This window comes from Thunnus maccoyii, chromosome 1, assembly GCF_910596095.1.
Source record: "Thunnus maccoyii chromosome 1, fThuMac1.1, whole genome shotgun sequence".
Lineage (NCBI taxonomy): Eukaryota > Metazoa > Chordata > Actinopteri > Scombriformes > Scombridae > Thunnus > Thunnus maccoyii.
In genome coordinates, this window is record NC_056533.1 from 32,754,481 (window position 1) to 32,777,776 (window position 23,296).

A 23,296-nucleotide genomic window follows, 5' to 3' on the forward strand; every position below is an offset into this window, starting at 1 on the left:
AGAAGACAATAAACTCTGCCTGTCAGAGTCTCAGAGTTTGAAATCAGAGTGAAATTGTTGTAGGAACATTTGTTGTGACGCAGGAAGAGCAACAACACCTGTGGACAAGGTAAAGGGAATCATCACAAAAATTAAGAAGATAAGAGTCGAGTAGAAAATTCAAGTCTGTGGGAATGATGCAGAGTGGACTGTTGCAGGTGTAGAAATGACAAAATGTTTGTTAAAAATACATAGTTCATATATCCTAGATGATGAACATGAAGCAGAAAGACCGAAAATTAATTTTAAATTACATTGTTTATTTAATTTTATTTAATTCTTAAAATTTAAAAGTTGTAGGGTGGAGTGTGAGATACATCAGATTCAAAAAGATGTATGAGGCAAGGAGGAGAAGGGAATAAAAATGTGTGATTTTTAAAATAACACTTAAATAAAAAAATATAAATATAATAATTATTATACAAAAATAAATGAATCTTTAAACCTAACACCTGCAAGTGGAAACAGGATGACTGTGGAAAATGGCATTTTTGTTTGTTTTATTATAATATCAAATGCAAAAAATCACACATTACAAGGAGCTTGGACAGAAAATGCGTAAAAAAAAATAAAAGCATAATAAGTCAGGAAATGTTTTATAACATACTATACATTTAAAATGTTTACAAAATACGAGACTGACAACAGGGACTATAGTGCAACAGCAGATGGCAGTGTTGCTCTGGTCGGTTGCAATTTGCTTTTAAATCAGGAAAAGAAGAAGAGTCTGACGCGGAAGTGATAACCTGGATCCTTTCTGACGCATGCACGAGCGCTTTGTGCATCTCTTTTTACAGCAGCACCGAGTCTGAGTCCACACTTTAACACTATCAGAGAATACAGACAGAGGTGTGTTTGGTGCAGGTATGTCGTCCGGCGGAGAAGCAGTGTTTCGGGCCGTGGAGACGCCGCTGTTCTGGCTCGGTGCTCTGACCGCGGCCTGGCTGTCAGTGTGCTCCGTGTACCGGCTGCTGTCCGGGATCAGGGTGTGGGTGCTGGGCAACGGACGGCTCGTGTCACCCACTAAACTTGGGAAGTGGGCAGGTGAGAGTCTGACGGAGCACCAACGTTACTGACCTACCTGAAAGTGTTTTTTTTTTAATTTAAAGTGTGTGAAAGAATGTTAGACGAAGTAGCAGAAGTCTGTTTAAAGCCACTTAAAGACTTGTGAAAGCTTTATTTTGCTTTTGAAAACAGCAAAAATGGCGGTTTCACTCATATTTCTCCATCCAGACCACATTAGACCAGATCCAGATCAAAAACCACTGTACTTATACTTGTCAAATCTGGACTAGATTACTATTAAGATGTGACAAGTGTAAGTATAGTAGTCTTTGATCTGAATGTGGTCTAATGTGGTCTGGGTGGAGAAATATCAGTGAAATCGCCCTTTGTTCTCTTTTCATAAGCAAAAATAAAGGTTTCACAAATCTGAAAGTGGGTTTAAACAGCATTAAGGCTTTTTTGCTACGATATCTAACACTTTTTCATAAGAGAGGGTGGTGCAAAAACAGAGGATCAGCCGCTAAATATCATTATACTTAACTTTCCCCTTAACTTTTCCCTTTTTCAACCCTGAAGCTCAACATATCACATTTAATCAAAATATTAAATGGTAATAACATATAACAATTTCCAAATATAGGCCTGTAATTGGAGCTTGGATTTCCTGTTATTTATTTATCTTACATTTTCTTAGTATTAATGATAATCTTCCTCATTAATGTCATTATTTGTGCAGATGAGCATCATCTTGACCCTGAACTTGAAGAAAACAGAGTCTCTTCACTACTTGTGACACTAAGGAAAATGTTGTTCACCTGCATTTGTATTAGTCAGCTCTTCTTCTTCTACACATGAATCCAAACTGCTCAAATTTAGGAAGAAATGGCAAATAGTTTCTGTCTCTGATGTATAGAAGTTCAGAAGAATGTTCAGTATCAAGTCTAAAATTCCCCAACACATCTTTTACTAGTTATAATCAATGATTCAAAATTAATTCATTCAAGTCTATTGTTATTAAAAAATGTATCACTGTTCAACACATCTTTTCTTTGTTCATAGTCACATTTTATGAAGCTGAGTTTTAAAAGCAGCGTTCACTGACCTCTTCTGGCTGAAAGTTTTATAGTCTGTTGGGTGACAGCAGCTCAGCTTTTCCCAACCTACACTGGTCTCTACTTGACATTTAACAATAATACCTCAAGTTAGTGTTTAATAATTTTTTTAGCAACAGCAAGCAGTTTAAATCTTTTACAGCTTTTAAACTTATCTTTTCATTTTAGTCTTCACTTTGTGACAGTTTCAGGTTATCAGTCATAGATAACAGGCCATTGAGCAATGAAGGCGAGCCTTGGACCAACCTGGCTGAGAACCCGTGTTAAAGAAACACCCTTTATAGCCATGAATATTCCTTCAAATGTTTGTTTAGTTTCACAACACAAAATGGTTCTGAATTTACCAATTTATTTTATTTTATAACAGCAAATGAACTTCTAAGTCATTCACTAAACACTGTACACTCAATTTGAGAACAAAATCATTATACACCATCATTTTTCACATTATATTACAAGCAGACATAAAATTAAATGAAATGAAAGAATATGTTGTGTTTGTTGTAGAGCTGAAACAATTAGTTGAAGGAAAAATACTTTGCAACTACAGTATTTGATTAATTGATTGATTTTAATTCATTTTTCAATTCATTTTCAGTCATTTTTCAAGCAAAAACAGTGAAAAAATGCAACACACTCTCAGGTTCCAGCATCTGAAATGACAGGAGTTGCTGCTTGTCTTTGTCATATTTAATAGTAAACTGAATATCTTTGGGTTGTGTCAGACAAAAGAAGACATTTGAAGACGTTACTGTGGTCACCGAGAAGTTGTGATGGGCATTTTTTCACTTTTTTTGACATCTCATAGACCAAACAAACAATTGATTCATTTCAAAAAATAATTGCCAGATTAATCAATAATGAAAGTAATCATTATAACCAGCCCTACATGTAATGAACAACCTGTAAAGTACTGTTCTGTTGGACTGTCTTACATAATAAGTTTACTTTGACTGTTTGATAGTTCAAACTGGTGATTGTGGAGCCACCGGTCTTCTCATGTTGCTTAAGCTCATCTTCGCAAAAAACACACTGTGGCTGCGTCACGTGTTCTCACATGGTCAGGGTAAAAAAAAAAAAAATAAAGAATGGGCAGAGAATGATCACTGTCAGCCGTTTGTCATCGGGTGTAAAGTGTAGTAAATCTGGTGATTGGATTATGGCTGGAGGGGATTATCAAATCAGACTGAATACTGTCCATCTGCCCGGCCTGCTCACTGATGGAACCTTGAAGTTTGAGCAGACTGCTGGGATTGGTTGGATGTTGGCATGTCTGGTGTTCAAGGTTCACATCATAAAGACAAAAAAGCTGTTGGAACAAAAGGCAAACAGAGTATGTGCTTTGTCATATGTAAAGACTAGAATATTATAACATTTACTATATGATGAAGGGCTGCAACTAATGATTATTTTCATCATTATTATTCATTAAAATAGTGAAAAATGCCTGTTATAATTTCTTAAAGCCCAAGATGACGTCTTCAACTGTCTTGTTTTGTCCAAAATCTAAAGATATTTAGTTTACTATCATGTATGACACATAAAAGTCCTCACATTATGAATATTTGACATTTTTCCTTAAAAAAAAGACTAATATAATGATTATTCGATTATCAGAGCAGTTGCCGATTCATTTTCTGTCGATCAGTTAATTGATTTGGAGGTTTTCTGATTAAGGATACATTTAAGCATCCTTTTTTGAGGAACCGGGTAATCACTTTTTTGTGCATTTATCCCAAATGTTGAATCTTTTATGTGTGTATTCATCTTTTTACATGAACAGATGGCGTTTGCATCCTCAGTATTTTATCATTTTGTGTAGATTCACAGCTAAAATGAGGTGATTTAATTGTAAAAACCTGAGCCATATTTTTCAGTCTCAGTCACATCAGTGTGCTAGAGAAACCCAAATGTTTAGAGGATGCGGGCTGAGGTTGTCTTTGATCTCTTTGTGCGCAGCTAAAAATGGAAACGCGTCAGACGGTTTTTTATTTTTGGATAACGCATGCAAAACGATTCAGAATATGCAACGATGCAAAGGAGCCTGTTAGCCTCTCCTGCTCTTTTTCATTCAAAAACTTTGTCTAACTGAAGTGGACTCGATTGAGAGGATGGCCTGATTATGTAAGGGAACTAGAGCCATTCATAAATGAGTTTCACATGAGACGCTGGATCCTCAGGATTCTGGTTCACTGGTGCATGTGTGTGTGTGAGAGAGAAAGAAAGAGTCTCTGTGACAGTGTTACAGAAAGCCATTGTAGTGGCAAATGGCGTCTTTGGTTCTGAAACAATGCTTCCATTATTAATAATATAGCTGCCTTATTGATTTTAAACTAATAATAAGGCAGCTGGTATATTATAAATCAAGTTCATAAAACAATAACACGTAGGCCTATCTAAAAGGAAGGTTACACCAAATTCCTCATAATCCTGTTATGGCTTGTATAATGATATTATAATCTGTCCACATGCAATCTGATATAACTTCCTCTCTGTAAATTTGAGACTGTCCTTGCATGAAAAACCACACAATAGGTCGTAATGTCAGTCGCCCAAAAATGATGTAGTGACAGATGACATCTAGTGGCCGTGCAGCAGTGGTGCAGTTGCGATGGCGTCCATATATATCAACAAATTTCCTTATTTGGAGGAGGAAATTAACTTTTAAGGCATTCACTAAACAGTATGATACTACTGTATGTAAATGCTCTCTCAATTTGATATGTACACAGGTAAACGTCTGTGGATTTGATGCTAAGTTCTTGCATTTTACAGTGTCATATGAAACGGGAGTGTTTCATTTACAAAAGCCTGTTAGTTTCTTTTATAAAATCAGTTGCCAGTTAATTTTCCATTGATTGACTAATCGTTCTAGCTCTCCATGATATTCGCTCGCCCGATCACCGTTGGCGCTGCCTCAAAGTACTGGGAACTTGGCTTTAGATCACCTCCGAAACAAGGCTGAAACCTGGTTCTAGAAACGTCCCCCCACAGCGTGCAGAGAACAGTGGAAATAAAAGCAGAACCTGTGACAAAGGTTACAAAGGTCCTGTAGTGGAAAAGGGGGAAACTACAGTATGGATCTGCATTAAATGAGAGCCTCCAAGCTTTGGCTTCTCTTTTGTGTTTGCTGTTCTGATGATGACATGGGTTACAGTAATGTATATCAGCTAATCTTGCCAGTACGGTTTTGCTAACGGATCAAAACTCATGTCAAATGTATGTTCCGCACATGCTTACACATAGATTGAAATTATTGATAGAGTAAAAGAAACATATCCTCTAAAAATCATTTATGTTTAAAATAGTTTGACAAGTACATGTGCTGTTACTCTCCCACTGGAAAGAAAGCGAGCGGAGAAGTAGGGCAGGACTTTGCTTATATCTGTCTAGACTGTCTACTGAGTCGTGTCTTCATTTCTCTCCTGGATTGTACGGTGTTTACAAGTTATTAAGGCAGCACTATGTGGTAGACGAGGAGTATTAAATTCCTGCTTGTCCAGACAAACAGCTGTTTGTTGGTAAAGGGGCAACGCCGATGATCTCGACCCGATGTGTGTTTTGCCCGCATATGTTTGAAACCTGGGATTTATCGGACAAATCCTCATTATGTCTTCCTTGAGATGTGGATGGTTTAAAAAAAAATGCGATTTATTTCCAGTCCTTCAATTATGTTCAACAATAAAACGACTATCAAATCCAATACCCAAATGGCAACATGTAGTAGCGCTATCATCAGAGCACCAAACCAGTCTAACCTACATTTTCAGAAGACAGCAGTTCTTAAAATAGACCTTGTTTTATTTGAGCGAAGGGAACATGCACTCAGCTGTAAAAGCTTTTTTTTCCCTTTTCCGACTGCAAAACAGTTCATTCTTAAAACAACTAAAAATAACGCGACCTATGTTTCCCTCATCATTGTGCCTGCAGACTCTCTCTCACTCCCCCCCCCCCTCCTCTTCTTTGTGCTATTTTTAGTTGCCCCTAGGATCTCCCATATTCATGTTTGTCACTTTCTCTCCCCCCCCCCCCCCCCCGCTCCCTTCTGTTTGGCTCTGCTGCAGCCCCAGAGGATGCTCGGCACCTCGGCGTCATCTGTACTCAGAAAGATCACACAAAGGGTAGATGGGTGGATGAGTAAGAGAAGGAATAGTATTGTCAAAATAGCAAAATATTTGGTTTAAAATGAACTTTCTCACCTCCGCAGGGCTATGTGTATCAGACCTTTTTGTAAGCATCACAAAGAACATATCACAAGCTAAAAACATCAGGCATGTGATGCTCGCCAACATGGCTGAATGTGTTGTTATTGTAAAAATTGTCCATATCATGACAATATTTATTATAATTTATGCTGTGTACATTACATGCAACACAGTTCGGTGATAGACTGCAAACAAATGAGTCCAATCACATTTCTGGTAGATTACTTTGCAACTTCACCGCTGTAATTGTGGTATTTACTTCGTGATTGCAGAGACATGCGATTAAATCACGATCGCTTTCCTCCAGAGTTGTGAAATTACGACTCACGGTGTTATAAATTACTTTTCAGTGTTTTGGTGCCTTTAAACTCATGCATCTGTCACCAGGTGTTCAGGCCAAAAAACAGCACTGTATTTAAAAAAAATGCAAGGGACTGCATTGGTGGGGGCTTGTTGGTTTTCATACTGTTGATCAGTAAAAGGTTAGTTTTAGTAATAGATCCATGAATTTGAAGGTTTATTAGATGCCAAATCATACGAATGATACTATTAAAAATACTGTGAGGAAGGATTGTACATCTACGGAAAAGTCTCATTGTGACAATCATACAGTCACAAGTATTATTCTCAAATATGAAAGGTAAACAGTAGAATCCTGATACCCTGTTCATGTTTCAAAGTAATCTACCAGTAATGTGCACTTGAATGTATGTGCTTTGCCAATGCAGAGCTTTGCTGGAAGACACTGATATGTTCTGCAGCAAAAGTTGAGCCAGGTTCAGCTTGCAACCCTGTAGCAGAACTTTTTGCATTGGAAACTCTCATTGGAATGCTGTGTTTTTTCTTTTTAAATGCAGCGCTAATGTCTGTGAAGCAGCCTTACCCAAACCGGACTCCCTACATCAGATTACATCTTATACCAGTACCAACCCTTTTGCTTTTTTGTAACACAGAGCCATGTTTGGTCTCAATGCCTGCTAAAACCATACGCTATAAGATCGTTGTGGATTCATTAAAACTTGGCTAGATGTTCCCAGTCTTTGTGCTAAGCTAAGTTAGCTGGCTGTTGTTGATAGCTTCAGACATTCTTCTCACTTAACTCTTTGCATGAAAGTGAATAAGTACATTTCCCACTGAAATGTTGAACCTTTCCTTTAAATTTTATTGTGCAGCGATGACCGAGTATTATCAGTTTGTCAAAAAACACGCTCAACACTTGTCAGTAGGATCTACTTCGGGACCAGTCCTTGGTATATTTAACAACGGTCTGTTTTGGCTTAGACCATAAACCAAACAAACAAACCAGATAAGTTTTTTTGTCCACAGTGTCGTTTCATGATCCTAAGTCACTTAGTCAAGAAGCTAAAAGGCCCACTTGTACACCCTAGAGGCTGTTCTGCTCAGTGCACCCTGGCCGACTGATTTGACCTTACAAACTTGAAGTCATTCCCATTTTTAGAACACTTTGCTCCCTCTAGAGAAAGGCAGAATAGAAAGAATAGAAACTGGAAAGAGAAGATTAATACCCATTTGACACTTAAGACATAACACAAAAATTGATACAGGGATAGGATGGATATTGCTCTTTAAGCTGAGCTCATAGGTTACAAAGGGACATATTGTAACACTCGTACTCTCATCTCACTTCCCATCCACTTTTTGTTATATTTAGCCAGAGGTGTGATGAATAGTTTGTTCTGAAAGATGGGAATCGCTAAAAATAACCTGCTGCTGCTGTTTGTGCCAGGCAGTTCCAGGGCATCCGTTCGCTCGACTGCCACCGATGACAGAGAGGGTCGCGCTTCACCTCTTTCTTTCTCTCTCTTTGTCCTCCTTTTTCACCTCAGCTGCTCCCCGTGTACCTCATCCTGACATTCAAGCCTTTACCAATGAAAGTGAATGTTCTAAAGCTTTATGCGCTTGGCGCTCATCGGTGTTTTTGCGCCGCACGTTTCAGGGGTCATTTGTCAGTCAGTCTCTGGAGTTCAGTTGCAGTGATGCTTTTGTAGGTGGCGATCTTTGTGTGTTGAGCCATGGTGGTTATCACTGCTTACGTTGACTGTGGTTCTTCCATTTCTTTCTCTTGGTACTCCATTGTCTTCTTAATTGAACACCAAGGAAGATGAAGAAAAAGTATCTCTATTTCTGAGGATGGTTTTCCTTTTTAGATGTTTCTTTAAACATTGCAACTGATCTTAAGGAATACAGGTAGCCTCCCAAAGTGTTTACTTACCTACTAGTATGACAAGGGCTGCCCCTTCCTGTGCACATATAATGTGGTGTGTGTGCAGGGCCCTGAGCTTCACACTGCTGCTGCCCCATGGATTTATTTATTTTTAACAATAATTATAGTAACTATTCCCAAACTGGCATTGTGTGTTTCCCTTTTTCATTAAAAGATTAGAGGAACTAATGATCTAGATTCTGAATTTTTCATTCATATTGTAATCAGTGCACGCTCTGTTTATTTCCCTTTCAAATGTTGTCAGAGAAGCTGAGCATTCGCTGATCTGTGGTCTCCAAGGCGATCAAATGGATTTAAATGGCTGAGAAAGGAAACCACTCCTCCTCATGAGTCCACAGAGGGACGTTTAAATGAGGCAAAACGTCCCATGCCACACTTTAAAAAAAAAAACATTTCTTCAGTGAAAATATTTCTTTCAAACAGTGCTAGCAGGTCATGCTAATAGCACAGTTCAAACTGCAGTGAGCCTTCATATTTGAATGGTTTGAGGTCAGAACATCAGACTACCAAGCTAACACTGAGCTAACAGAAAGCAGCTATGCTGCACTGTGTTCACACCCACAAGTTTTACATTATGTCCGGCTACTACTTCTTTATCTCATAGTATAAAGGTCCAAGTGATAAAGTATGCAGACACACCTGTCCTTTTCATCTGGGGCTGTTTTTCGTGTTTGGGCCTTAGTTCCAGTTAAGGAAAATCTTAATGCTACAGAACACTGATATTTTAGACAATAATGTACCTCCAACTTTTTAGCAATGGTTTTAAAATGGTCTTTCCTGTTTCAACATAACAATGCCTCCGTGTACAAAACCAGGTTCATACAGAAATGGTTTTGCCAGTTTGGTGAGGAGGAATTTGACTGACCTGCTCAGAGCCCTGACCTCATCCCCTTCAAACATGTTTTTGCAATGAACTGAAACCCCAACCGTGAACCAGGCCTTATTGCCCGACATTAGTGGTCGACCTCACGAATATTTCTTGTGTATGAATGTGAGCAAATCCCTGCAGCCAGGTTCCAAAAGCTTTGTCTTCCCAGAAGATTTGAGGCTGTTATAGCAGCAGATTAATACCTACAGTTTGGTCCTGGAAGGAGATTTTCACATAGGTGCGTAATGTTTGGATGCCCACATACTTTTGACCAGGCACCAGTCTTTTTCAGTAAAAACACCTAGTATTTAGTGTTTTAAGGGCTTCAGTGAACTTAACTTTGTTCTATCAGTTGTCAAGGACGTTGCCCACAGTGATTAATATGAGGCTCTGATATGATTATAATGTCACATTATTAAGTTTCTTTTTCAACTAATTTATATCTACATTCAGTATTTCATCCACTGGTATTGAAACATTCTAATGGTTGTTTTTCTCAGTTTTAATGAACCCCAGTTTAGTTACTGGAAATAACCTGCTTTGTAATACCAAGATCCAAAATTCTGTGAGAATTTTCTAGTGAATAAAGAGAAGTGTATTTTACATCATTAAATTCTGTTTGTTGTTTAATTTGTGTCAGAAGAGTATGCACTTTTTATCCTGCTCATTTGGTGTCTATCTCTTCTTTTTTTTTCCCTTAAGTTGTGACAGGAGCCACAGATGGGATCGGGAAAGCCTACGCGGAGGAGGTAAGATTCTTTACACTCCTAACTTATACAACAGTGAAACAAGAGGGAGTCGGATGGAATTTCTCTCCCTCTCTCACAAACACACACACCTTTTCTTTAATGCTACTTACACTCTTTTATCTGTAAACTGATTGTAAGAGCGTGTGTCAAAACGCACGTATGCGTCTCCTTTATTTACACGTGCTTTGTATTTGTAGCTCGCCCGCAGAGGCTTTTCCATCGTGCTGATCAGCCGCTCGCAGGAGAAGCTGGATGATGTATCTAAAGCGATCGGTAAGTGGCACAAACGTTGAAGTTGTTCTAAAAAAGGCCAGATATATTACAGTGTAAATGCAGAAACATGTTGCCTGAAATGGAAAATGAATATAAAGTGAAGTTTTTTTTTTTAAACAAGTTTTGTATAAATTACAAATAAATACAGGATTTATCTCAATAATTATATTTATATTTAATCCATCAGTCTAAATAATCCCACGTTTTATAGTCAGGGGAAATCAACAGCACTTGTGGTCCAAAGGCACAAGATTAATATAGTTCATGTATTAAGTATGACAGCTGCCTGGACTGGAGTTCAATCGTTGTGGTCCATGCAGTAATATCGCATCATTTATCCTGATGCTCAAATGTTGCATTTGTATCACACTGTATGCAATTAAATGATATTGTATTGAATTGCATGTTTTGCACGAGTGATCCTGTATTGAATGGATATTCAGCAGGACTCTTGTGCTTTTGGTTTGGAGGCTGTAAAGCTTCTTGCTGGAGCGGAAAGTGATTCTGTCCAATTAAATGAAAGCTCCCTCTTAAGGGAGGGATATCTTCATTGATGATGAAGGATTATTTCAGGGTTTAATCTTTTTTTTCTCTCTCTCTCTCTCTCTCTATGCTCTTCTCTTTCCAAGTGACTATTTTTTCAAGTCAGCAATGCGGTCATTCATAGATGTTTTTACACAATTGAGTACTGATCCGGTATTTTGCACCGTGTCTCATGTTAAAATGTTATCCGTCTGTGTGCCCCTCAGGAAGCAAATGCGGCGTGGAGACCAAAACGATCGCAGCAGACTTCAGCGCTGTCGATATCTACTCGAAGATTGAGGACGGACTTGCAGGACTGGAGATTGGAGTTCTGGGTAAGACACATCAGGTGCTTAGGCCGCCTCACTTTTCATAAAATGTAATTAGTTGGTCATATGCAATGGCAGATTCAATTTGAATCAAGGTCTGCAGACATCAGGAGTGTTATATAATCCACTATGATAAATGTACATTTTTCACATAATCATAAAGGTTAATTTATTCTGGCTTCTTCAGCCCTTTGCTGCCCTCCTAAGATTGGAGAGAGGAATAACACTCTGAACTCCACATTTATAGAAATGTTCTCTTCTTTCCAACCAACAGTTTAAGATCATGTATGATTTTAAATGACATGCTGCTTTTCTCTTTTCAACAGTCAACAATGTTGGAATATCCTATTCTTATCCTGAATTCTTCCTCAACATACCTAACCTTGACACTGTAAGTTGAAGGTTTATTCATATTTTAATCAATATATGAGTGATTATATCATACAGGTATATAAAGAAGAAAATATCTGTAGGCATTTCACAAGGTTATACTGAATGGAAGTAGCAATAGCGGCATTTTCCACTAAGTATGCAATACATTTTGAGTCAGTCTTTATCACATTTTGTCATAAACATAGAAAATCTGCATTTTTATTTATTTTACTATTTGTACTCTTCTATCTGTTTTAGTGTTCATCATTTTAGTCTAGAAAGCAGTTGGATCAATCCAGCTTCACTACAAGGTGGACCCTTTCCAGTTAGCTATTTGGACAGCTTTGTACATTGACCAGATTTCTGTGTTTTGAACATGAATAAACAACAAAAAAAAAAAACTCATGCAAGATGGCAGGCAAACATTAAACTGGATGTGCAGATGGAGCAGAACTCTTCAGACAAAATGAAACTGCACAAAAATCGCCTACAGAATCAGACCGTAATGAAAATATTTTACTTTTTAATTAGAAAATACGTTTTGTAAGGCCTTCTGTATTTCAGAAAATACTTTTTACTATCCTGTGCTTTAATATTGCAAGACAAGATCTCTAATATCAGCAGCTAATATTGAGAAAATTGTCCTGACAATGATATTTACAAGTAAATGCACAAAACACACAAGGTGAGTAAAAGTAATTCTCCTGTTCTTCTTGTTTCAGTTCATTGACACCATGGTCAACATTAACATAACATCAGTGTGCCAGGTGAGTGTTACAGTAATGATGTAATGACACCGGTCAATAATGATAAAGACAGGGAACAAATCGAATGTAAAAGAAAATATAAATATTTCCCCCCTTCAGTTGTTATTTAGTAGAGATATCCTTGTTATATCTCATTCTTCTGTTAAGTTCAAGTTCAAAAGAATAAAAAATGTCGGGGGGGGGGGGTGTGAGAATATTCTCAGCTTCTCTTATATAGTCAACTTGAAGACCCCTCGAAGAGATGATCTAATTTCGCTGGCTCAGTCTTTACAACTCGGACTTATAAATGTTTGTCATACGTCTCACTTTGACGTCTTGGTTGCCTTTGAGTAATTAAATTTGTCCTAGCGGATTCAAACGGATGAGATAGTTTGAGAACGACTGTCAGGTTGTCCCACAGACCAATAAAGACAAACACACACGCAGTGACATAAAGCACTAAGTCACTTCCTTCCCTCTTCTCCGTGTTCAGCAGTTCCCAGAGCAACAGCTAAAAGTCCACCTACTCTCTTACCTCATGTCATTCAATATTTCTGCTCCCTCTGCTATCATTATCATTTCCTCTCTCTCTCTCTCTCTTTGTCTTCCCTCCACAACCACCTCTCCACACACAACCCACGCACACACATATTTACAAATGTAGATGCACACCTCCACACACTTGTCCACATCGCCCACACATTAATAGATTTTGACTGTTTTCTCTCATGCTTGTGCTCTGTTTTGTTGCCTTCTCCGTCTTTCCTTTCCCCCCATCCTCTTTCCAGATGACACGACTTGTTTTACCTCAAATGTTGGAGAGGTGAGTTTGTCTGACATGAGCAGCACCCACTTTATTTTAATCTGACTGATGGCTGTGAATTTGTAGTAATTAACACCACCACGAATGCATTATGCAACACACAAAGCCGGGTGATTATTCTATTTCATTATTTAATTGAATGATTCCAAACTAATTTGAATTAAAAGTGTCACCAGCACTTCTGTGAGACTGTACTTAGGCATTAGCGCTTTGAGCTCATGCTAACGTGCTCATGTTAAGCAGGTATAATGTTTACTGTATTCATCATCTTAGTTCAGCATGTTAGCTTGCTAAAATTTGCTAATTAGCACTAAGCACAAATGAGGCTGATGGGAATGTCATTAGTTTTGCAAATGTTTTGTCATAAACCAAAGTACCAAATTTGAATCTGATGGTGGCACTATATGTAAAGTTAAGAGATCATTAAAGCTATCAAAATTAATCCTGAGTGGGCCATCCATTCAATATTTGTTGTGATATTTCATACACTATATATCCAGTCTGTGGTCTGGACCAAAGTGGTAGACCTGCCGACCAACAACCCCGGCATTGCTATATCTTGATCCATGCTGTTAGGGTGGCTGAAAGCTAACAAATTAGAAGAAAGAAGAAATTAAGATCAAATTTCATATACACCAATGTTACACTGTTAGAGTAACATTGGTGTATGTATGCATGAAAAGTTCATGTTATATTTGAGTTCCAATTATGGAGATATAATCTCTTTTCATGATACTGTTTGTAACTTGTAATTGGATGGATTGTACGTATCTAGAAGTCTGCATCACAGCTGATTTATACAATTATCTGATCATTTCACACAGTTGTAGCTGAGTGGAATTACATCTGAAATCCTTTACCTGCTTGGCCATTATATCCACAGAACCAGTGTTTTTTTTCCCCTTTTCTCAGAATATCACTCACACCTGGTTTAGATTAAATATTGTATGAAAGCACCACAGGCTGGATCATATTATAAACATGTAGATATTGATTTTACTGTATCTTTGATCTTATCAATATCTATAACGTACAACCAGAGCAGTTTTGGTTCAGCTCGCAAACATACATAGTACCATATTCTCTTATCATCCTGTGATTGATTTCAGACTGAAGTGTTTCTCTCATGCTTCATGTCTCTTGTCACCTGGTCTGTGATTTCAGGAAGAAGGGAGCCATCCTCAACATCTCATCCGCCAGTGGGATGTACCCCGTTCCTCTCCTTACCGTCTACTCTGCCTCTAAGGTAAATGGTTTATGAGCTTTAATCCGAGAGTTAACTGAAGTGTGATCTGTAGGCACATCTCATAAATGGTTTATTTTTATTTATTATACCATATACTGTGGTCCGTGAGGAGAAATCCATCTTTCGTCTCGTTCTATGAATTATTCTTTCTCACCCACCAGCATACCTTAAGGCAAATGTTAAAGGGATAAAGCGAGGGGTTATCTTTTTTTTTTTTATTTGCTGTTTTAATTGTTGAATATAAATAAGTCAGTGACTAACTCAGGTCCCGGGGTAGTGTACCAATTAAAAATGTTTATAGGAGCATGTGGTGTCACAGTGTTTCATAACCGTCTCATGTTTGTTAGCTTAAAAACTGCCTGTTGTTCACAGTTTCAGCTGATTAATTTTCTGCTGTCTTAATACTGGGTCATGTTTATCCTCTAAATCCCGGTTGCAGTTTAAAAGTGCAGCGAAAGTCAACCTAGGCTGAGGCTAATGATGGTCTCAGTTCCTTTCAACTACCATAACCATTAACATTGTAAAACAACATTAGCAACATGATTTTTTTGTGCATGTGTTTGCTCCTTACTATGTTTTGCTTAGCCATCTTTCCGGGTTTCTTTTTGCATTAAATGTTTTTACTCTTTTGAGAATTGAAATCCTATGGCTTCTCGGTTTGTTGCCATTAAACTATTCATTTAGGAATTCAATTGTGGCCTCGACAATAATCTGCCTTTTTGTTTTATGTAGGCATTTGTGGACTTCTTTTCACGAGGACTGCAAGCTGAATACAAGAGCAAAGGGATCATCATCCAGGTACGTCCACAAGCCCACATTAGCGTGGTTGCTACAAGCCCACATGGTTGTGGGTTTCGATGACTCAAACAGAGAATCCAGTGTCTGCACCAAAACCCAGAACTCCTCAAAACTGTGAGCCATTTGATGTGTAAATAGCTATAACGATACAATCCTTTATAGGACATAAGGCTTAACAAAAATAAATGTTTTCTCAACACTGTGATATTTGACTCAATTGTGAAACTAGACATATTGTTCATTTATGTAACAGCTGGGATTTTCTTCTTTTTTTTTCCCCAGAGTGTTCTGCCATTTTTTGTTGCAACCAAGCTGAGTAAAATCAGACGGGCCACGCTGGATAAGCCCAGTCCAGAGCGCTACGTTGCAGCTGAGCTCAACACTGTGGGGCTGGAGACTCAAACCAATGGCTACCTGCCCCACGCTATTATGGTAAGTCTGGGTATATAATGGTGAGAGCATGAAAATGAATGCCAGTCATGCACACACAAGTGCCCAACCCACAAGACTTTACACCAAAATACAGCTGCACTGGTGAAACATTTGTCAAACATAGACAAGAACAAAGTGTCTTATAACCATTCATCCAGAAAAAATCATCAGAAATTAAGAACATTTTACTAAATAGTTCAATGTAGCCCTTAAATCATCATATAATGAGCAATAAAACATCAAATGGACTTTGTCTTCAGTGTCACACAGCAAACACAGTCTTTTCTCCTCAGGGAGAGCAGTAAACTTTTCTATAGTTAATTTGTACATCAGAAACAGTTTCCAGCAGGCATCATGAATATTACACTGGAATCTGTTTTGGAAAAATAATAAGAGAGTCAATCATACAAAATAAGGTTTTCACCTCCCTGATCCAAGGGCATCCATGTAAAACGTCCCAATTAAAAAGTCTTTCTAGGGAGCTGCTGTTCGGGCGTATTCACAGGTCTGTTCCAAAGTCGACTCATCTGACATTCGGTGGTTCTCATCACCACTAATGGCCAAAAACTGATGTAAGTTTATGAACCCTCAAAAACGATGGAATAGCTCTGTAACGTGCGGTGTTACAATTCACATATTCACAGAACTCCCAAATGCCAAACGCATAATCTGAAACAGGACACACACAAGACTTCAATTGTACAAAAACCCAGATCTTTATATAGTCATGCATACTTGGGCTTTATTTTGTTTTTTAAAAAAAGCACCTCTCAAAAATTGTTACTTTAAATATCTCAGGCACTGCTTTATTTAACTACAAAAGTTAGAAAGCTGTTATTCCAGTTGTACATGGTTAAAAACATTCCCAGTTCATATTGACCACATACTGGTCTCCCTCTGGGCCAATTAATCAATATTATACAGTAAGTTAAGGCTTCAATCACACACACAATCATTTGCACATGCGAATGGTATCACTTTAACACAGTTTCTCTTTAGAAGTAATTGATCTGTTGCAGCAAAACGCTGTTTTTTGCCTCTGATGAAGCCACATTGGTGTTGAAACATTGGTCTGTTTCCACTTTTGAAGGCTTCAAATCAATCTGTGTGCTGCAGTCCTTTTTTTTTCTCTTCTCACTCATCAGAAAAACAGACACTTCTGTTATAGGTAGTCAAGGTCTCTCAGAGCAGGAGGACCAAAACCTCATCAGACCACAATTTCACTTTACACAAAAGCTGTCAACCAGCTCATCTCCATTCATTGAATTAATGTTGTGTCAACAGTTGCTAAAGCATCTGTCAAACTGGAAACATTCTCTGAAATAATGGAGTGGGATGCTTCACTACCTTGCAGTACTGTCTGCATCCTAACTCTGTAATTACCCTGTAGAGACACATGCATCAGAAATGAGACAGAAACAAAAATCTAGTTCAGATTTTTCAGGCGGTGGCTTCATTTTGGCAGAGGTCACAGAGCAACAGTTGTTTTTTCATTCCGCCAAAGTTGTGTCGGACACAGTCGAACTATATGACCAGAATATCAATGATCATGTTATTGATATACAGATAAATAACTTCAAGTCTCCGTTCTGTGCAGTCAACTGTTTTTATGCAGTTGATGTGAACTCAGATCCTTCCTTTCTTCAGCCCCTATATTTCACTAAACCACAAGCTGCAGATAAGTTTTGTCTTGTTAACTAATAATCCCTGTCCCTGCTGCTATGCAGTACAGCTCTGCATTCTGCCCATCTCCCAGTAGTAATTCACATTTTACTTGAATCTAAATAAGACTCCAAGGCGAAGTTTCTGTACATTTCAAAATGATCTTTGATGTAGTTTGTTTGTTGCACAATTAAAATGTCCTAAAAGACAAACAGAAAGAAAAGCAATATGTGCTATGATGGAAGCAAAATGGGGTTATACAAAGTCCTCCTCAATATGTGTAATCATAAACATCCCGCAGACAAGACGAAACAAAGTTTCAAACCAAAGTTCAAAGAACATTAGCATGAAAGTTCATCCTGTTCTTGGTCTGCGTTGAAAATGTCATTGGCCACTAAGGTTACATGAACATCATAATCAATGAAGTGGAACAGCTTAGTCATCATTGTCAACTGGACAGGTGTGACCCAACAAACCCCATCAACATTTCCCAACAGCACAGTGTGTAGAGAGTCTTTAATCACTGTAAAAGTGTCATTTCACCACACGCAACCATATCCATCAACTGAATTCATTATCCATTATTATATATTGACATCAGAATTAATGATACATTAATTTAAAGACACTGCAGATTTCAGCTTTAAAGCAAATTACAGTAGAAGTGAAGGAATGAAAAGGAAACAATTAAGAGGAAATTAATTATTATGGTAACAATGAGTGAATGGAAGAGCCATTCATAATGCTTCACAATACTGCTCTTTTCTTAAAAAAAGAGAATTGAAAACTGTGGGTGGTTCTTCAGAACACAATCAGCTGTTGCACTCGCCATTCTGTTATCTGTGAGACTGAGCTTGGAGTAGTTAATGCTGAGCCAGATGGCAAGGGTAAAGCAGAAGATATTGTATCAATGTAATTTAAACAGCCCAAAACTTATAATAACTACAATATTTTTTTAATTAATACAATGTAATAAAAATTAGATACAAATTTAGTGAATTTGTCTAGGGGGGAAAAAAACTTACCAGATTTTACAGCTGACTAAAAGTCATTACAAAAAGGGATTGGCTTTGTAGCTGTTGATACCATCAGTGAGATAAGGTTTAAAAAATGTTGAAATAGAATTTTTAATTTTTATGACGTGCACGCAAAATGGGCAATTACCATTAAGACTTGAAAAAATTCCTGTAGGTCTGACATCATTTAAGAAGAGCTCAGGCATTAAGGTGGAACAATTGCCTGAATTTTCCTTCACACAAACTTCCGTGCCACAGTTGTCGCTCCTGTGGGTCGAAAATTAGTAATGAATGCTAATCTGTTATAATGCCACCAGCTGACCATGTAATTTCCCTCTGTAGGGTTGGGTGACTACAGCTCTGCTCCCTGCCAAGATCCTCAACAGCCACGTGATGGGGATGGGTTTGTCCCAGCGCGCTCGTTACCTCAAGAAGCAAAAGCAGGGATAGATCAGCAAGCGGCTGGGAGCGGCGGCGGCAGCAGCAGACAGAGGGGACCAGCTGTGTTAACGACTCATCTGACTACCGTCATCATCGTCATGGACTAAGAAGAGGAAATGTGACAGTTTCTGGGCAACATCTCGGTTTCCCTCTCTCTGAAACTGCTAGTCGTAGATGATGTGTGGCCCACAGTTACCGTTACATGTATTCAGTCTAATCTGTGTGGAAAAATCTTGTGCTCTGCATTGAGTGATCAGCTTTAATGAATGCGACACTTAACATGTAAACTAAAACTGAACTCCCAGAGCTAACTTTCATCTGCAAAACATGATCAAAATTGAAACCCATTTGAGAAGGGAAGAGATTAGAAAAAATTTGGATATGTCAGGTTATTGTCCTCTACATGTCTTTATGGGTGTGTGTATGTGTGTGCGCAGATTAGTCTTGTTTGTTAGTATATGGACCATACCATGGAAAAAAAACAGTTTAGTACAACACTGGAAATGGTACGTATGCAGCAATTCTTTCTAAAGCACTTAACAGTTTATCAAAATTTGAAAGGCTGAAGTGGGTTTTTTTGTTTACGATTACAAATAATTAATTATTGTTAGTTTTTTTTTTTGTCATGTCATATCAGACTTTCAAAGCACTTACATTTACACCTTTCCTCTTCAGTACCAACTCAAAGCCATTGCTTTTTGCCGTTATAATATCTTTCTTGACAGTACTGATGACTTGTGCGAAGGGACGCATGTATAATTAAACCAAACTACATTTAATCTGTAACAGAGGGAGAAGCTGTGATTTGTGATTATATTAAAATGTATGTTTGGTTTCGTACTAAATTGGTTTTCAAATTCATTCTTAACAACTAGCGTTACTGTCTGGGACTACTTCATGTCCTAAAGTTCCAGAAAATCCTCTTTAAGTATACTTGATCCCAGTATAATGGCTGGATGGTTTTGTTTCTGTCTTGTGTGTGTGTGTGTGACATCTGCATTGATCTTGAATTTCCAACTGAAACGTTCAGTCTACTAAAATGTGAAACCAAACCAAATGTACAGATGAGAAAAACCAATGAAATAATGTAAAATCTCTGATACATTTTTGAAAACTTACTATATGAGTTTGTATGTTCATACAGTATGCAGTAGTTATGTCATATTTCACCTGTTCTAGCTCAGATATTCTCTTTAAGTTATACTGTATTAATCCCCATGGAAAACATTTAACTCACACTAACATTAGACACAGCAGCCAGGGACCAATTCCAGTTATGAGGTTAGTGCTTTTCTCAAAGGCAATTGCATTAGGTATTAGGCGTATTCCTAAAACCTATAGGATGCATGTTGTTTGAGGGGGAAAGCAGATCAAACGGAACACTTGGATATTGTTAGAATTTAATAACTATGGAAAGCTACTGTGCATTTTTCCTTCGAGCCATCAATAAAAATGCCTTTCAAATAACTTCACCCACTCCTCTGTCTGTCTTGACTTCTTACATTCAGTTTTACCTTTAGATAAATAGATTTGACAAACAGTTTTGAAAGATTTAGCGCATGTTCAGGCCAAACAGGTTATACCAGGTATGACAAAACAGTTCCAGTTTTAATTTTCTCATTGGGCTTTGTAATTACATAAGAGTGTATAATTTATCTGTAAAACTCCTTATGTGTCAAGTGGCATATTTGTCAGATACCATCACACCTGGACCTCCCATAGAGCTGAGTTGTAGAATCTTATATTTTGTGTAATATGTGTTTATTTCCTCCAGCAAATTGTCACTCAGCTCAAATAAGTTTCTTACCATTAGATGTCTTTTTCACAGTCCATACAAATGTGTTGCTTATTCGTGTTCTGCATCTTCCCTCCCAAACATCACCGCCCGGTTCCCATGCCAACAGTTTCTGGGAGATTATTCCGGTGCACTGGTATGGAAGCTGCCGGAAATGTGTCATCACTGAAAATGTAGGAGGGGAGAGGAGCTGCGTGTGTGGAGGGATGCCCAAAGGAAGAAACGAGTGGGTTGCAGAGATGTATATAAAGAGGAGCTCAGTGTTCAGTCCACAGCTCGCTCAGACTCACACACACACTGTCTCTGTGATTTCACAGTTTCAGAGCGAAGATCAGATTGGAAAAGGAGCAAATCAGGATCATCTCTCATCAAGTAGAACCCTCAAAACTGAATATTAACCAATCAACTCGCTGATGAGTATTCATATTTTTACTGTTTTTTGCCTTTTTTTTTGCATCATCTGTTCCAAAACTGTTGTGACAGCTGATCAGATTCACCAGATTTGACAACAAAAGGCTTCAAATTCCACATCTAGACCTACACTGTCTACAGCTCATCATCCTCCCATTTGGGCCACTGCTCACCATGGCGACCAGCATGGACACGCTCCCTGCCCATCTGCTGCCTTTGGTGATGGAGGAGTTCCCCCAGTCTCTGGCCACGGCTTGTGTCTGCAGGGCCGGACAACGCGAGCCCCGCCTCCGCTGTGTACAGTGTGGCATCATCGAGGAGGAGGAGGAGGACTGCTCCAGCCTGGAGGAGGACCAGGCCCAGCGCTCCTTCCTGCAGACTGTGGAGAGCCTGAGGAGGAGTACAAGATGAGCAGCTCTCGAGAAAGTTCTAGCATGACTGTAACATGTTTGACCTACATTTAGTTTCCCTGCAACCAGTTTGGAGACCAACAGAAGTCTTATAGATGCAGACTGTGCTGACTTTATACAAATCCTCTGTGGTTGGTGGTATTTGATTGGTAGCTTTTGGACACCAAATATGGCAATGGATGCAACCACCAAGGAACTGCGATGGAGGGCTTCAAAGAGCTAGTGAAAAAGTGCTAGCAGCAAACCACTCTTTTGCATATATTATTTATATTTTCAAAGAAAATATGCTTTGTTTGTGGTGAATTTCTGCAAAGCCTTACCTGTACACTGTAAAATACTAATTATATAATGACTCTATTGATTTATTTTATAAATGTTGATATTGCCTGCTGCTAAGATTTTGAATTAAATATATAAAGCAGATATTCTATCATGTATGTGGTGGTGTGTCTTTTCTCTTTCTAAGGTGAAAGATTCAATTAAATATTGACAACTTAATCACTCTTTATACTTTTAGGTTCTTCCAAAATCTAAAACTGGAAGCTGTTTTTCAAAAGGGAAATGTGGGCTTGAAGGAAGCCATTAGAATCTTTCTGGGCTTTCCATGTGGTGGCACTATTGATACACTTTTTTGAGCTAAAAAGCACAAACTATACAGTGCTACACAACAATCCTCACTCCCAGTCTTTCTTTAACTGCATATTAACACCTACAACCCATGTTATTTTTTCCATTCAACCATGAATTCATTTTACCTTTGATTAATCCTGATAAAGAAGAAAGGACAGTCATGAATCATGAGGCCACAACAAAAGACTATGGTGCATTAATCCCTCAGCTATTATGCAGTGCACTCCTTAGGCCTTGCTTTACCTCTGTGGATTCTTATCCGCCTCTTGTTTTTCTACTAAACTAGTTCTCCTGTGACTAAAACAGTCATTCATTCCCAACACGTTTGCTATTATCAAGGCAATTTAGCACAGACAAGCTCTATGTCTGCATCCTCTTTGCACACTCAAGAATGTGATACAATTATGAAGCAGATATTACGGCATAAAAATGAGCAGTTGTCTGGATAACGGATACACATTGCATCACGCTTCTTTGATGATTTTCAGAAAATAGCAAAAAATATTTCTGAAAAATAAACTCTACACATGTCTTCCCACATAAATGAATCCAATTAGAGATATGGCAGCTGCAGCCTGTTTATTTTTTGGTTGTCATGTAAATATGTGCCTCTTTGTGAGGGAGCCTTTTTTTTTAGTCAGTAGAATGGGCATTTAAGAGAACAACTCGTTCAATTTTGTTTTTCTCATCAGCTAATTCAATAATAACTTCAGTGGTGTTGAAGTTCAAGGCTGTTTTCCACTTGTCAAAGCTATGTGTGGTTCCATGGTGAGTTGAGTCTGACACTGTTTTGTTTATTAACTAATGAATAAACTTATTTTTTTCATGAAATGATATTTCCCCAACAAGATTAACATTTTTGATGTACTATTTACTTCGAGTACAAGCCTGAATATTTCCACCAACATTACTGACTTGAAGGTACAGCTGCAACAATTAGTCAATTAATCGTTTAGTTGATCGACAGAAAATTAATCGCCAACTATTTTGATAATTGATTACTCATTTCGAGTAATTTTTTAAAGAAACAATACTAATACTATACTGGTTTCAGTTTCTTAAATTTGAATATTCAATCCAGTATCGTGGAAGTTTGTGAAATAGTCATGAAATTGAATATATAGATTTGTGAATATGGACACAATTGCTGTGTTCCAAATCACATGC

At 38.1% G+C, this 23,296-nt stretch overlaps 1 protein-coding gene across 1 annotated transcript; it reads left to right on the forward strand.

The window, feature by feature from the left end:
• The first annotated feature begins 747 nt into the window (after window positions 1-747).
• hsd17b12b (hydroxysteroid (17-beta) dehydrogenase 12b) lies at window positions 748-20,355 on the forward strand. Its single transcript, XM_042415702.1, has 11 exons — window positions 748-1,083; window positions 10,177-10,223; window positions 10,421-10,496; window positions 11,246-11,353; window positions 11,674-11,738; window positions 12,442-12,486; window positions 13,254-13,288; window positions 14,453-14,534; window positions 15,267-15,332; window positions 15,615-15,764; window positions 18,785-20,355. Exons 1-11 carry the CDS (start codon window positions 906-908, stop codon window positions 18,890-18,892), a joined length of 960 nt encoding a protein of 319 aa, XP_042271636.1. The 5' UTR covers window positions 748-905; the 3' UTR covers window positions 18,893-20,355.
• The last annotated feature ends 2,941 nt before the right edge of the window (window positions 20,356-23,296 follow it).